The sequence below is a fragment of the Mirounga angustirostris genome, unplaced genomic scaffold (genome assembly GCF_029215605.1).
Source record: "Mirounga angustirostris isolate CCGP_5_RB_7025 unplaced genomic scaffold, mMirAng1.0.hap1 SCAF_11, whole genome shotgun sequence".
NCBI lineage: Eukaryota > Metazoa > Chordata > Mammalia > Carnivora > Phocidae > Mirounga > Mirounga angustirostris.
In genome coordinates, this window is record NW_026991719.1 from 27,898,649 (window position 1) to 27,915,868 (window position 17,220).

At 34.7% G+C, this 17,220-nt stretch overlaps 1 protein-coding gene across 8 annotated transcripts in view; it reads right to left on the bottom strand.

The window, feature by feature from the left end:
- Positions 1-17,220, bottom strand: part of DMD (dystrophin) — a 2,113,108-nt gene that overhangs the window by 1,336,630 nt on the left and 759,258 nt on the right. For all 8 annotated transcript variants that reach the window (XM_064573900.1, XM_064573902.1, XM_064573903.1 and 5 more), the window contains 2 exons: positions 15,244-15,485; positions 10,551-10,731 (listed from right to left, as the gene is read on the bottom strand). In XM_064573900.1, the coding sequence (XP_064429970.1) occupies positions 10,551-10,731; positions 15,244-15,485 (423 nt within the window). The remainder of the gene's footprint in view (positions 1-10,550; positions 10,732-15,243; positions 15,486-17,220) is intronic.

Consider the following 17,220-nt stretch of genomic DNA (forward strand, 5'->3'; position numbering starts at 1 on the left):
ACCCAGTGTTCATTACATCCCGTGCCCTCCTTAATACCCATTACCTGGTTACCCCAACCTCAGTTTGTTTCTTATAATTAAGAGTCTCTTATGGTTTGTCTCCCTCTCTGATTTCATCTTGTTTTATTTTTCCCTCCCTTCCCCTATGCTTCTCTGTTTTGTTTCTTAAATTCTACATATGAGTGAAATCATAGGATCATTGTCTTTCTCTGATTGACTTATTTCGCTTAGCATAATACCCTCTAGTTCCATCCACGTCACACAAAAATAAACTCAAAATGGATTAAAGACGTAAATGTGAGACAGGACTCCATCAAAATCCTAGAGGAGAACACAGGCAGCAACCTCTGTGATCTCGGCCACAGCAACCTCTTGTTAGACACGTCTCCAAAGGCAAGGGAAACCAAGGCAAAAATGAACTACTGGGACTTCATCAAGATAAAAAGCTTCTGCAAAGGAAACAGTTGACAAAACTAAAAGGCAACCTACGGAATGGGAGAAGATATTTGCGAATGACATATCAGATAAAGGGCTGGTATTTAAAATCTATAGAGAACTTCTCAGAACTCAACACCCGAAGAACAAATAATCCAATCTCGAGATGGGCAGAAGATATGAACAGACATTTCTCCAAAGAAGACATCTAAATGGCCAAAAGATACATGAAAAAATGCTCAACATCACTTGGCATCAGGGAAATCCAAATCAAAACCACAATGAGATACCACAGCATAGTATTTATCAATACTGTTTCATTTTTGTAGAATCATCACCCATGGCTCATATAAGGCCCCCTAGACTATCCACCTCTCCAGACTGATCTTTCATCACCCACTCCCTTCTGTGCTCCAGGAAGAAAATACTTCTCTGCTAAGATTCTTAACTAGCCATCACTTACTACCCCCCTAGTCTTATTAACTCCTATTCATCCTCTGGCTTCTGTGTTAAGCAGTACATTCTCAAGGAAATCTTTGATGACCTTCCCAGCCTGGGTAAGTTTTCTTAGTAGCAGAGCCTTGGCCTTGGCCTTTTCTGTTCAAGCACTCGTCTCAAATTATAATTATAAAAATACGAGCTTGATTTTATGATTAATGGCTGCATCTTTCCCCAATTTACAAGCATGACAGCAAAAAGCATGTGGTTTTAGCTTAGTGATGTATCCCCAATGACCAGTACAGTGTCATGCAAGAAATCCATATTTGTTGAATGAGTAACTAAATGTTGGAAAGTGTAACCCTGAGCACACACACAGAAAGAATGCCTTTGCCAGGAACACAGGAGAAAACCAGTATTTGGTGAAGCCCAAAATGTGAACAAGAGGAGAAAGAATTTACCTGGAGAATTTAGACATTCTTCTTATCCCATCTATTAAATCTTTCTAATCCCCATGGAAGTTTCTAAACACTGAGTAGCTTAAATTGACTTTGTTTATTCCTCATCTCCTTTTCTCACTTCATGATTTCTAGACTACTAAGGTAGACTTTCTTTAATTGCAATTTTTTTCTGACGTAATTCATTTGTAAATTTACAAGATGTTAGTTTGGTGAAAAATTAACAAACAGTAAAGAAAATGTATGTATTGAATCTCATAGTACAAACAGTATGAACACACGTTTTGGTTTTCTTCTGGAATTCTTTTGAAAAACCACAAAATCATGTTCACAATTGTATCATTTTGGAACAGAACAATTGATAGAACAACAATTTTTATTATATCCTAACCAGGAATGTGACTTTGTGTTTCTATGGAAATATGACCACCATTGCATTAAAAAAATGTTTATACCTCTCTATTTGTGTACCCATACATACAAATAAGAGAGATATATGTATATATTTACTATACTATATATCATTTATTATTTCAACTATTTATTGTCAATTTCAGCCTCTGGGATATACCTTAAGGATGCAATAATTAAGAGAACAGAGTCCCTGCATTCACTGATTTCACACTTTACTCATGGAGACAGATAATATTCTAATATAGTTTTGATTATTGTAATTAATTTTATAAAGAAAAACAGAGTGATATGACATTAAATATTAAGAACATCATATATAGCGGCGCCTGAGTGGCTCAGTCATTAAGTGTCTGCCTTCGGCTCAGGTCATGATCCCAGGGTCCTGGGATCGAGCCCCGCATCGGGCTCCCTGCTTGGCGGGAAGCCTGCTTCTCCCTCTCCCCCTGCTTGTGTTCCCTCTCTCACGTTCTATCAAATAAATAAAATCTTTAAAAAAAAAAGAGTATTATATGCAGACTGGGAGCTCATAAAAATTATCTTTTGAGAAAAGATATGGAAGAGTAAGAATTAGCTATGCTAGGCCTTTTGGGAGAATACATAGAGCTCTGAGGTAGGGATACAATGTCATTTTCAGGAACTGAAAGGTCAATATGAAGTAGGGAGAAAATAAGCATGAATCAGGCTGTGAATGTACATAGGCAATGCTCATATTAGGCAGAGCATTTTAGGTACCTTTAAACTAAGAGCAAAAGAAAGTCATCATATGTAGTACGTAAAGAAGTGTCACGATTAGATTTTCTGTAAGAAAAATCATTCTGGCTGAAACATAGAAAATAGACTTCTCAGTGTCTAGAATTGATGAACAGAAGGCAAATTAGTAGTCCAGGCAAGAAACCACAGTAGCCTGGACTAACATGATGACACGGAATATGAAAAGAAATTTGGATTTGAGAACTATTTTGGATATAAAATTGCATAGGCTGAGAGACTGAATGGAAACAGGAGAGGAAGTGAGTGAGGTACAGGGAATATCAAGGATGATTCCAAGGTTCCTGATTATACAACTACATAGATCTTGGTTCTTGTCTATGATATTGGAGGGGCCAAAGAGGAAATGGTTGTTGGTTGCAGAGTTGCCCATCAAGAGTTTATGTTCTTGGGATTCACTGGGTTTGCAATGCTTTGAGATATTTAACTGGAAAGGCAAGGGAGTAGTAGTTGGACATAAGGACCCAGGACTTAGAGGGTAGGTCTGGACTGCAGATAAAATACATGACTTTTTTGTTTACAACATAAAATTAAAGCCAAGGATACCTTTATTCATATAGCTTCCTTCTAGATGTAAAAAAGCATTCACTAGCCAACATGACTTACCTTGTAGTAGCTGAAAAGTGATTATAGCCACCCAGTTTATCTCATTTAAACCAGACATACCTGAGAATACTAGTGAAGGACTCCTAGTGTTTTGTTATATGTAACTAGGTTATATATGGCACCTTTTTTAAAAAAAAATCACAACTCTCTCTCTCCCCTCCCGCCCAAATTAAAACCACTCAGGGAAAGTAAAAGTACTTAATTGTCACAAAAGTGATGGAGTAGAGAGAAGGAATATCGAACTGTGTTACCCAATATGGTAGCCACTAGCGACACATGTCCATTGAGCACCTGAAATGTGGTCAGTATGAACTGAGATGTTGTGCACATGTAAACACACACCAGATTTTGAAGACTTAGTACAAAAATAATGTAAAAAATCCCTATAATTTTTAATTTTGATTCTTTGTCAAAATATTATTTGGATGTATTTAAATAAAATATACAATTAAAATTACTTTCATCTCTTTCTTGTTTAATACAGTCACTAGAAAATTTTAAATTATGTATATGGCTCACATTCTATTTAGAGTGGATGAGCTTATGTAGAAGCTGCGGGAAATAATCCATTTGGGGAAAGAAAGAGTATATATGTTCATAGTCTGTAAATAGTGACAGCATTTTAAAACATTGAAACATCTGCTGTGAATATGAAGTTGGCTCTAACTTGAATTTGTCATCATTTATAAGCAGAAATCAGTGAGGGCTTAATATATGAAGTGTGTGTGTGTGTGTAGAAACTTAACTAACAGCACTTTCTACTTTTTTGATAAATCTATTTTGGGAAATGCTCATATTGAAGCTATCCTTCTTTTTATTCCATACCAAGTAGATTCCAACTTTTCCCCCATCCCTCATCGTTAATAGAATGACAACAAAACAGTGTAATCAACAAAGATCTTTTTCTGCAATTCCAAACCTTATTAAATGGCATCAACCATGGCAGAGAACAAGTATTTCTTTACAGTATTAACACTGGCAGAAGATGTTCGGAAGGAAGAAGGGACCCAAGGATCCACAGTATATGATGATTAACATACTAGAAATTGTTCTTAAAAGACTGAGAAAAGTAAGGAATTTTGAGTATGGAGATTTGAATTTCCAACGCCAACACAGAAGTTAACACCTTAGCTTGACACTCAAGGACATTTGATGTTGGAAGTCAATCAACTTTTCAGCCTAGTTTCTCATCATCATAAATCCTTCACCCAAAATCTATCACTTCATTCAAGCCTTTGTGTTTATGCTACTCCTTCTGCTACAAGTCCCTGCTACTCAAGTTCCATTCCCACAAAGGCCCTAGGTGCTCTGATATGAGCAAAATAGATGGGTTTATGAGAATTTTATCTAAGATCACCTGAGAATTTTTTTAAAAGCCATGTGTCCAAGGAATCAGTTGAAATCTGGGTCTTTTTCAGAAGCAATGCCCTAATAGTCACTGCTTGAATAACGGATTCATTCTCCACTTTTTTCTCACAATTTTCTACCCAAGTTTGTGTAAGTATAAACTACTACACTATTCAACTATTTATTACAATATCAGTTTTGGGGGGGTTTGCTGCATTTCCCCCTTTCCACATTATTTTCTAAAATTGGCCCTATTAGTTCAGTAATCCTATCTTCAAAAAGTCCTAGTAAATCATTTTTTTAAAATATAAATCTTTTAATTTTTTATGCTCTACTTGGCATTTAGCATATTCCCCAAGATTCTCAAGGTCAAGGAGCACTCCTTGAACTTCAAGGTATAAAGCACAGAGCTAGCTTAAACAAATATATCTGTTATGCTTGATGTTGATGGTATCAATGAAAAAAACAGAATAAAAAGAGCCATTTACAGTTTTTCATAATTTTTTTCTGGAGTTCAAGAGCCAGGCAATATAGATTGTTTCTTAGAATAAAATAATTCTTTACTTAAATATAAAAGCACATTAAATTTTCTGACCTGGCTCTAGAATAGTTAGATCAAGACAACTTTTGTTTTCCTTCCTCATCTCAGCATCTTCACACTGGATCAGCATCTTAGCAGGAACTAACCACAGTGTTTGAAATTATGGCCACAGAGATCATTTTCTGCTGGTTGCCCTAAAATTTTCGTGAATTATCCCTATAGGAAGCACAAGTTACTCCCTGTCATTTTGTGAGAGTGTCTCCTACCACTCCTCAGATCATCACCTCTTCAAGGGCTGCCTCCACTTTCCTTTATATTCCTTATCACAACTCTGGTCTAAGGTTAGGCCTATATACATAGCAACAATTTCCTGTCTCCCAGCTTCCACTCAGACCTTTCTACTTGATTCTCACAAACCAGCTAGAGGCTAACATAATAGTTAGAGCTTTCAAAATTATGTATCAGATTACTGAATTTCCTCAGCTGAAATTCTTTTAGAAATTTCAACTAGTGGGGCGCCTGGGTGGCTCAGTTAAGCATCTGCCTTCAGCTCAGATCATGATCCCAGGGTCCTGGGATCGAGCCCCACGTTTGGCTCCCTGCTCAGTGGGGGGTCTGCTTCTCCCTGTCCCTCTGCTCCTCTCTCTCTCTCTCTGACTGATTAAATAAATAAATAAATAAATAAATAAATAAATAAATAAAATCTTTAAAAAAAATCAAGGGTTAGGCAGGCTGCCCTTATCTTACACCACATATAAAAATCAACTTGAAACAGATTAAAACCTTAACTGAAAAACTGCAACCATAAAACTCCTAGAATGAAACACAGGGAGAATGCTTCTTAACATTGGTCTTGAAATGACTGCTTGGATTTGACATAAAAATAAATGGGACCATGTGAAACTAAAAAGTTTCTGTACAGCAAAGGAAACAACAGAATAAAACAACAACCTACAGAATGGGAGAAAATAAATGTAAACCACGTAAATGATTAGAGGTTACCATTTAAAATATATAAGTAACTCCTACAACTCAACAGAAAAAAAATAATCTGACTAAAACAATAGGCAAAGGGCTTAAATAGACATTTCTTCAAAGATGACACACAGATGAAAACAGATATATGAAAAGATGTTCAACATCACTAATTATGAGAAATATGCATATCAAAACCACAATGAGATCACCCTACACTTGCTCGGGTGGCTATTATCAAAAAGTAACAAAAGATAACAAGTACTGCTGAGAATGTAGAAAAATTGGAACTCGCCACCATTTGTAGAAATACAAAATGGTGCAGCTGCTAGAGGAAACAGTATAAAGGTTCCTCAAAAAATTACAAATTAGAACTACCATACAATCCAGCAATGCCATTTCTGGGGACATATCCAAAAGAACTGAAATCGGGATCTTGAAGAGGTATCTATAGTCTCATGTTTATTGCAGCATTATTCACAATAGCCAAGATATGGAAAGAAACTAAATGTCTATCAATGGGTAAATGGAAAAAGAAAATGTGGTGTATACACACAATAGAATATCATTCAACCTTAAAAAATAGGAAAGTCCTGCCATATGCAACAATAGGGAAGAACTGGAATACATTATGCTAAATGAAATAAACCAGTCACAGAAGGACAAATACCACATGATTCTACTCTATGAGGTACCTAACAGGATCAAACTCCTAGAAGCAGAGAATAGAATGGTGGGTGCCCAGGTGAGAGGGAAGGGGAAATGGGGAGTTGCTGTTTATCAGGTATAAAATTTTAGTCATGCAAGAGTTAATTTCTAGAGGTCTGCTGGACAACATTGTGCTTAAAGTTAATAGTCTACTGTGCACTAAAAAATTTAGGAGGGTAGATCTCATGTTTCATGTTCTTATCACATTTTTTAAATTATGTTCAGTCTGCCAGCAATTTTTTCTTAAAAAAGACAGTACTAGGCCAGAAATCTAAGGTTGTAAAACAAATGAAAATCCTTCTGAACTTTAATGGGGGGAAAAACCCGCTTGTTTTGTCGTAGCTAATGTAGTCACTTCCTCCAGTTTCTGCAAAACTAAACAAATCCCTAATAATTATTTTTCAACATGACTTATACTTCCAATTGAAATAAATCCAAACTATAGCACAAGTTTTGTTTTCATATTTACAGGTAAGAAGTACATTTAAAACCTTTCTTGTTAAAGTAAGAGATCACCTGTAACAAGCCATGTGCTCTTTTTTCTATATTCCTCTAAATAAGAGCATAGTCCTTCTGGTTTGCAGTTTCTAGAAAAGGTCCCTTGCAATTGTTTTGGGAGACAATTCTACTCTCTCAATCTTCTAGCCCTGGGCAACCATTAATCTACATTCTGTCTCTCTAGGTGTGTCAGTTTCGACCATTTCCTATAAATGGAATTATATAACATATGGTCTTTTGCAGCTGGCTTCTTTCTTTAGCATCTTTTTAAGGTCTATCCATGCTGTAGCAAGTATTGGTGCTTCATTACACTTTATTATTGAATAATATTTCATTGTATAGAGAGGCCCATTTTCTTTCTGTACTCATCAGCTGATGGGAATTTGAGTTGCTTCCACTTTTTGGTTATCATGAATAATGTCACTACAAACATCCATGTATATTTGCTAGTTCTTATACAATCTAATATTCATCCTTTCAGTTATTCAAGCTCCATGAGGTCACTTGTGACACGTGATAATAAAACATTCTTAAAGGATTGCTCTGTGAGGACTAAGAAAGATAATTTATATGAAAGATTTATTTATAGACTAAAAATCACTATGAATATAGAATGCATTTTATCTTTCAATATTATTTTTTCATAACATCTCTGCCAGGTACCAAGCAGCAAATCCTTAGACCAATTTTCACTACTCAAAGTACATTTAAAAATCAAGTTTTTGTTTCATTGTGAGAATACTAGTAAAGAAAAAAAAGGAAAGAAGAGTTGAAAGTCAGAATGGATTACCACCCCTTGTGTTAGCTCTTATTTGCTGAATACTTAATATGTTCAAAGTACTGTGGAGTAATACAAGAAATCAGATTTACTCCCCCATGCCAGTTTGGGAGTAAAGCATACATATGTAAAACTTCTTTGGAAATAATGATTAATTAACAAACTGAACTATAATATGACTTGATATGGTGAATTTTTTATTTGCCTTTTATATATAGGTATATAATATTTATATATCAATACATAATATATTAAGGTACATATATAAATTTATAATATAAAAATATATAATTCAATTATAATTGATATGTATATAATCATATACATATAATTTATATATAGTGTACATATATAACCCATAAGTTACACATGCACATATAAATTATATAACTTATAATTCATATATAATCCATTTTAAATTAATAATTATTAATTATCAAGATAAGATTTCCAAAAGAGTGAGTAAAATTGGTAAAGATGTTTTGGTAAATAAAGTTAAGGGAGGACATTTTTCTTAAACATTTTATTTATTTGACAGAGAGAGAGAGACAGTGAGAGAGGGAACACAAGCAGGGGGAGTGGGAGAGGGAGAAGCAGGCTTCCCGCAGAGCAGGGAGCCCGATGCAAGGCTCGATCCCAAGACCCTGGGATCATGAGCTGAGCCGAAGGCAGACGCTTAACGACTGAGCCATCCAGGTGCCCCGAGGACATTTTATTTATAAATCAATGAAGTGAAAATGTTGACAGTTTTATGATCATCATATGTATAAAAGATAAAAGAAAAGACATGATAATATAGATGGGCAGATTGATGGCTCTATATAGATAGTAAGTATATATCATCTATTTATATTGTAGTATCATAATCAAAGCTCAGCTGTCAACAAACATCAACATTCTGAACGTTTTTGAAATAAAGAGAAAAAATGTTGAACCTTAACATAATAATAGGTACGTGTAAATTAAAATAATTTTCTAGTGAATAAGCTCCTTTGCACAGCAGTTACAATATAACCATTAATGTGTACTTGATTTTAAGGGAAGTTTACAGATTTTATGACAAGAGAAATACATTAATGTTAAACAGGTCAATGTTTGAAAATTTAGGACAGTCATAATCTTTTCCCCAGTTGATTTTATAGACACCCAGCCACAAGTATACTGAAATCCACTAGAGGGAGCTGACATCACCGTGAAGTTGTATTACCTGATGTCCTACCAGGAAAATAAACCCCTCAGCAAAAACTTTAAAGTAAAAGGAAAAAAAAAAATAAGCACTTATCTTTTGCTTTATTCAGTTCATTCCATGACCTCACCAAGAAATCAAAGTTTAAAAACCAGGAAAACAGGGAACGTTTCATGTATATCACTATACTCATTTTAGAAACATTACGATTTGGTTAATTATTTGGATATTTACAAAGAGAAGTAGTCAAAAAACATGTTTTCCAACTAATTAAAGTTCTAGTAGAAAACAAATACATGTTCTTGTGCTTCTCATAACAAATTTGGGAAAGACATTTTTTTAAATATTTTTATCTTAATGTCTTAAAATCCAAATTTACTCTATAATCTTATATATATATATATATATGGACGGCGAACCAAAAACTCACTAATGTTTGAAAGTGTTCATAAACCTGTATGTCAAAGGCATTTCTGTCTTAGTAATTAAGCTGATGAGTTGGGCTATTTTGGACCAGACATTATTAATATCCTAAGAGCATACTGGTGAGAAACAAAAGAGACATCTTGGAAAATTTTGCTGGTCAAATGGTAGGCATTTGTGTAACTGCTCCACTTTTAGGTTATATTTTACTATTAAATGAGAAAAAGAGGATAATGCATAGTGACAGTGATCCAACAGTAAAATGCTGCCCAGAGAATAATTTGTCCTTTGCTGAATTTCAGTTGCTACATGTATGTTACGGCTATAACAATCTTCATAGAAACTGAATAGAAGTATTAGTAAGAAGCCTAGCTAAATATCTTCGTACATAAAGCAAACAGGATTTAATGAAAACCTACTAAGAAGGTTCAACTGTTCTTTTATTTCCTCCAGTGTTCAAAATCTTTGTAAAATTTGCCACCCACCAAGGAGATGTTAATGCCTATATAAAACATATACTTGGGGTGCCTGGGTGGCTCATCCATTAAGCATCTGCCTTCAGCTCAGGTCATGATCCCAGGGTCCTGGGATCGAGCCCCGCATTGGGCTCCCTGCTCGGCGGGAAACCTGCTTCTCCCTCTCCCACTCCCCCTGTTTGTGTTCCTGCTCTCGCTAACTCTCTCTCTGTCAAATAAATAAATAAAATCTTTAAAAAACAAAACAAAAAAAACACAAAAAAACATATACTTTATTTGTTCCTCAAAGTCATGAAATTATTATGGGCGGTGAGGGGGAGAAATGAAAATATAACACATATGTTTTCCAACAATGGTATCTTATTCCTTATTACTACAGAATGTAGGGACGGTGGATTCCTTTGATAGAAATTACTCTTTCATGTGAGTACTTTCTCTTTTTCCAACAAATACTGAATTTGGAAAATAGCAAGTAGCCATTTCAAGTATTTTTACTTACTTGTTTGAAGCTCTTTTTCTCTTGCCTGCACATCAGCAAAGACTTGGTTAAAATGATTTGTAAAGGCCACAAAGTCTGCATCCAGGAATATTGGCCCTTGTCCTTTCTCTTTCAAGGCTATGCTTTGAATTTTTAATCGTTCAATTTGAGGCTGAAGAGCTGACAGCCGGTGGACTTCATCCTGTACCGTAATTTAGAGTATTAAAATAAATAAAACTTTTACTTTGCATAGATTACATTTTTGCAAAGAAAGGTGTTAAAAGCCAGGGATGCAAGCTTAGCTTAATGCCCTTATCAAAAAATTGGTAAGAAATATCCATGAGAGTTTAGGCCAGCCTCGCACAGGTCATCAATTTAAAAATACCTTGACTCTTCATTCAACAGATACCATCATATAGAACGGTATTTAAATTTCCAAATCACATCATTTACAGCATTAATGGGTGTGAATCTGCACTTGAAAAGTGCTATGAATGACCTTATATCCTCTCAATCAGACATGAATGTTCCTCTGTATCCCTCTTATCTCAAAATGCTGTGCCTTTGCTTCAAATTCTAAGCTTGTTTAATGAACAATATTTTTCTTTAAATTCACTTGTGAAGAATATGTTACATCAATCCATATATATCTACATACATACCTACTGCATTAAATTACACATTTATCTTTATACACGGATATTTCGTAGGTTACATAATCTATGTAATACTTATATAAACACGCACAAAATTATATTTATGTCTGTAATTATCTGTCTCTTATATGGGCACATTACTTCTCCTGACTGAACAGGCAATTACCACTGTTTCAGTTAGGGTGAGAGTTTGCTCTGCTTTTCTTGTCCTGGCATAAGTGTTAATAACACCCCCTTTCACTCTCAAAGAGTACTCTGGTTTGGATGATAAAATCACATGGACCCACTGCTGTGCAACATGGTGGTCACTAGTCATACGTGGCTACTAAACACCTGAAATGTGGCCAGTCCAAATTCAGATGTGCTGTCATTGTAAAACATACATTGAATTTTGAAGAGTTAGTATGAAAATATACAAATATTAACTCATAGTTTCAAATACTGATTCAATCTTGATATGATAATATTTTCAATTTACTCTTTTAAATAACATGCATTATTGAAATTCATTTACCTTTTTCCATATTGTTTCTAGAACATTTAAAACTACATATGTGGCTCAAATTCATGGCTTGCATTATATTTCTTTGGAACAGTACTGTTCAAATGAGAATGTTTTCATTCTCTTTTGTTTCCAGTGAAGCTGCAATTCCTATGTCTCTGCTACACATATAACTGGAATTCATACAGAATGTCCAAATGCTCTTTAAGAATTATTACCATGACTGCTTACTTATAATTCACACCTCTACTACCTTTAGAAAAAAAAAGTACTTCGGGATTGTTTACCATTTAAAAATGTAAAAAAAAAAAAAAAAGGACAATTAAAATTTTAAGATTGGATTACAAGACAATTAGGAGGAGGGGAAAATGTAAATAATTACAGTAATTATGAATTAAATATAAATCTGAGCTTCCAGGTAGTCAAAGTGAAAAGAAAAAGGAAAAAAAAGAACAAGTTATTTTTTGGATGCATGCATACTGTTTTGGAGAGAGTAATTTTGTCTTAGGATTCAATAAGATATTTGTATCCCAAAGGTTCTTTCATAGTAGCAAGACTACCTAATGGGCACTGTCACTTGCTAACAATTTTTGGAAGATAAAGGATAACTTTCAGAGGAGTGTTGCTATGTGGTTATAACAGTAAGAGTTGATTCAGGTAGGTTAATCTCAGACAATCAAATTCTTTTGCTGGTGAAGATGAAAGCCATTTATATAAATAGGGAGATGACCCAGGTCTCCCATTCCAATGTAAAGCCTCTCAATCAAGGGTTAGAAGGTAGGTGTATATCCATGGATGAAGAATAAGACAAGAGCTAAAGGGTAATACTCTGTGTTTTTGATTATAGAATTAAAGACATGCACTTTGTACACTAGGCTTACAAATGGTACCATTGCCATCTGCTGTGAAACATTTAAGAACCTGATTTACATTTGGCCAGATGGAGGGCCGTCATTCTTCCTGTTTAGGGGGCTATAGAAGGAGCCTACAGTATAGTAAAGTGTGTTCTGCAAAACAAAGGGGACTCAGAAACTAATAAAACATTTGGGCAAATGTTCAATTGAGACCTTAAAGTTCTGAGAGTAAGCCATAGGAGAGATCATTTCGACTTGAAATATTTAACATTTAAAAGATGTTAACAATTATTCACTATTTCCACAAAAGGGCCTTAATGTGGTTAGTCGTCCTGAGTAAGGCATCTTCCCTGAGTCTGTTTATCCTTCAAAATTTTGTGTTTATCTAATGGAAAAACTTTTGCATTTCTCTTGGGAAAGGGTCCATGGATTTCTTCCAATTCCCAAAGGGCGCTCTAACCCCCAAATGAAGAACCAGTTCTAGCAAGCATTATATTTGGAGCTAATACTGTGGTCTAATCTTAGAAAACATCTTCAAATAACAGAATGCATTGACAAACAAGATGGAAAAATTTATTTACCTAGCATTAATCATAGTGAAATAGTATAATGTTAACTTTTGCATGAGTGACTGTGAGCTTATCCTGCTAACTATTTTACCCAAGGTGATTCATCGAGTTAATATAGCAACCAAAGGTGCAGAGAAAAAGAGGAAGGGGTGATGAAAAGGGTTGGAAATATGTTATCAAAATTTGGAATCTTGTGGCTGAATGCAGAAAAAAGAAATAATTTCCCTTAGGATGACTTCCTTAGCCTTGAGAGACTATTTAAGATATGTAACCACCAATGATCTCTATTTGCTCCTCAGATAAAGACCAATATCCTCCAGGCCCCAAGAGTCCTTGCTTTGTCTCCTATATGCCTGTTTTTGGGGCTCCATCTTTCATCTTATCTCCACCCCTCACACCTCTCTGTCCAGTATTCACATTGGCCTTCCTTCAGCTCCTTGGCAGTGGTTGTTGTTCAAGCCACCAATAACCCTGTGGTATCTGTCAGGCAGCTCAAGGCAGCTAATACGCCTAGTATCATTCTCAGCAACACTAGAGACGTTGACTATTTCTTTTATGGCTGAATGTATTTTGTAGATTTTATAGTTACTTTTTGTATCTGAATCTCAAGAAACAGGTTAAGGTAGTATCAGATTTTGTTACAAGAAATAATGCAGGTGGAGTATTCCACGGATTCACAGGAAAAAAAAAAAAGAGTCGCGGATTCTATTAACAGCAAAATGTGTCTTTAAGTATAACATCTTCAAATAACAGAATGAAATTCTGGGCAGAAATTCCCTAGATTTGCATATTTGCATTAAAAAAACTAAATGCCTTTCTGTACTATATTCTTTATCTAAAAATTTATTTCCTGAATTTAGTCATTTCCTCGTAGAGCTGTAGGACCAATATGTGAAAGAACCATCAGGTACCTCAACTGTTCTTCCCTTCAAAATAGCTTTGAATTCCCCATCCCTTCCTGAGTTTAATACTACCTCCAAACTAACCTTATCACCTCTCCATCTCCAGTCTCCCATTATTTAAACCATTCTTTTCAAAGTATGCACATTAACCTCCATTCACTGTTTCTCAGATTAAACCTAGCCATCTTAGTCTATCATTGATGTTTATCCTAGAAACCTTTTCATCCTTGCAATCCCCCACTTTCCATGAAAAGTGTTCAGCTCATAGTAACCATGTAAAACATTCAAGTGATCTTCATTACTGTATAACTCTGATTTTCTTACATTTGCAGACATACTCTTATAATCTCTTTCTTGGGTTCCTTGGTCCCAGTTATACCTTGTTTGGCCTTCCGGATCCACTGTCCACTTCTAGAACTCAGGAGAATGCAGAGTTCTAACAGACTAGGGCTCTTTGTACTCTGCCTACTGATTAAGTTTAGCCAATGCGGAGCCCTATCCAGATTCAGATTCTAGAGGCAGGGAGGAGAGTGAAGCAGTGTGGTGATTTTTCTGGCTCCATTCTTGTGATGGCACTTGGGCTGGCTCTTAAGGCTGTCTTTACAATGCGTGTCCAACTCGCTCCTTCTACGTTTCTGTCACTTCTCTCTCTCTACTCTTTTCTGTCCTCAGAATGGTTACAGCTCTGACACCGGGTTACTCTACTATCCCTTAAGGTTCCTCCAGACTCTAAGCACAATGATGAAATATTCTGGTAAGGAAACCTTCCTCAAATTATCCAAATTTGAGTGAACTGTCAGTTTTAAAGATGTTCCTCATATATCCAATTATATAGTACATCAGCTGCTTGTGTTTGTGTGGATTCCACTTTTTTAACATATGACTGAGTTTTGCTTTTAGCACATGAGCTGTCATAGAAAAGAGCTCCAAATTATTGGCCATTTCTCATAGGATATGTGTAGTTTCCATACTCCAAAACTGCTTCATCATTCTGCAAACTGACAAAATCAATTAGCCATGTGTAAGTACTCTAAATATATATACATATTTTTAGGATCCAGACATCATACATTATCTATTTAAACTCATTTTCTCCACTTACATTTTGATCTTTATTGTGTTTAATTTTTTTTATTCAAAGGGAATTTTTTATTAAATAATTTGCTATTCTTCTGGAAATTGCCAAGAAATTCCTATTGATCGTGATCCAAATAGGAAGAAAGAATCTTACCTTACAAATTTTTAACTGGCTTTTAATTGTCGTTGGCTCTGATGTGGTGGTGGGTTGGGTTTTCAACCAGTTTTCAGCAGTAGTTGTCATCTGCTCCAATTGTTGTAGCTGATTATAGAAAGTGATGATGTTGTTCTGGTACTCCAGCCAGTTAAGTCTCTCGCTTAGCAATTGGCAGAACTCTATCCACCGGCTGTTCAGTTGTTCTGAGGCTTGTTTGATGCTGTCAGCATTAACACCCTCTAGAAAGAAGGTTTTTAAAATATATCCATTGAAGCCACACACTGCAAGACATCTGAAAACCCACTTGTCTCAAGTTTAAAAGTATTCATCATATGAAGGATTTTGAACAAATCATTTATTTACTGATAAAGAACTAGGAGTACCAACAGGATTTCTGATTACTGATTGTCCATTATTAGAGATGCATCTTATCAAGAGTATGAATGTAATAAAATAATAAATAAGGACACATAAGATGTAGAAGACTAGAATACATTTAAATAAAAACAAAAAGGGTCAAAGCTCTGAGGAGGATTGGAAGATTGATCATGGACAAAAAAATCTTTTGGAGGATTCCCAAATCATTGTTAAATATCATGTATGCTATTGAAATGTACACCGAAACACTAACATTGGTATTTTTTAAATGGTTTGGGAATTAGCTGAAATATTATTTGGATTTTAATAAAGAAGCAAAGGAGCATTTATCAAAAAGCAGTAATTCTCTGTTTCTGCTATAGAAAGGCAGAAATAAGCAGATTTTCCATGGGCCCAAAGAAGTGAAACAAGCACTAAAAAAATAATCTTTCTAATATGAAAAAGATTTTCATGTTACTTACATAACATTTACAAATGTGGAAGTTGATCTGATAATTTAAAATCATATATAACAAAACTAAAGCAGAAAAAAAAATCTATCAAAGGCAAAATGGAAACATAAGAACATCATTATCACTTTTAGCTTTCTGGAGAACCTAGTATGTGTTAGGAATTTGGTGTCTTTTAATATACATGATCTTATTTAAGTTTGTCATAATGTGCTATGTGATGACTAATGCCAATCCAAGTGTATATTATCCTATACACATCAAAAAAGAATAACAACATCATGTAATGCTATGTGTTAAAATACTCACTCTCTATGGTTAGTTGACAAAATTCCAGTTTTCTTACACACACACACACACACACAAAAAGCATGAATTTATATAGTAACTTCCTTAATAAATCACATTATATAAAATACTAAATATGATATGCATTTTAAAATACAGCTATGATAGCACTGATAACTTTCTTATAGCTTTTGAAATATTATTTGAATATTTCCTATTCCTACATATATCTATAGGGATCTCAAAAGGGATCATGAACTCACTGTAAGATTCTTCCTCTAGATTAAAATATCTATGGGTTAAAGTGATTTAGTGAAGACAAAGTTGTCTAAGAAAAATCTACTTTTATGAATGTTAGTTCTACTCGACTTTCTAGTAATGTAATTTGGTTAATAGGCAAGGAATTTGTTAACGAGTCTACAGACCATCTCTAGCAAACAGAAGTCCTGTGGTTTTACAAACATGCCTCCCACTCTTTTTAAAGCCTAAAAAAATAGAGATTTGAATTCAACGACTATATTATTTTACCCTTTTTTACTCTCCTCTGCTCAGATATTCTAGTTTTCATTTTGTTTTAATTATGTTATGCACCAAATCACATTTCTCAATTGATTTGAAATGTAACTCCCAACTTCACTGATTTCAAACTTTTGATAGGACATTGGAGAACACAACCTTTGCAAATATTATTAGCAACAATCTTTTCTTCCTTCTCTGGCTGATATATTTTTAAAGAAAAATAACTTTTAAAATAATGTGTAAAAACATAAAAGATGCAAGTCTCCATATGTACAACTATAAAAGGTTTGTAGAAGCTAAAAAATTCTTCTAATACTCTAATAGTTAAGGAAGCAATTGG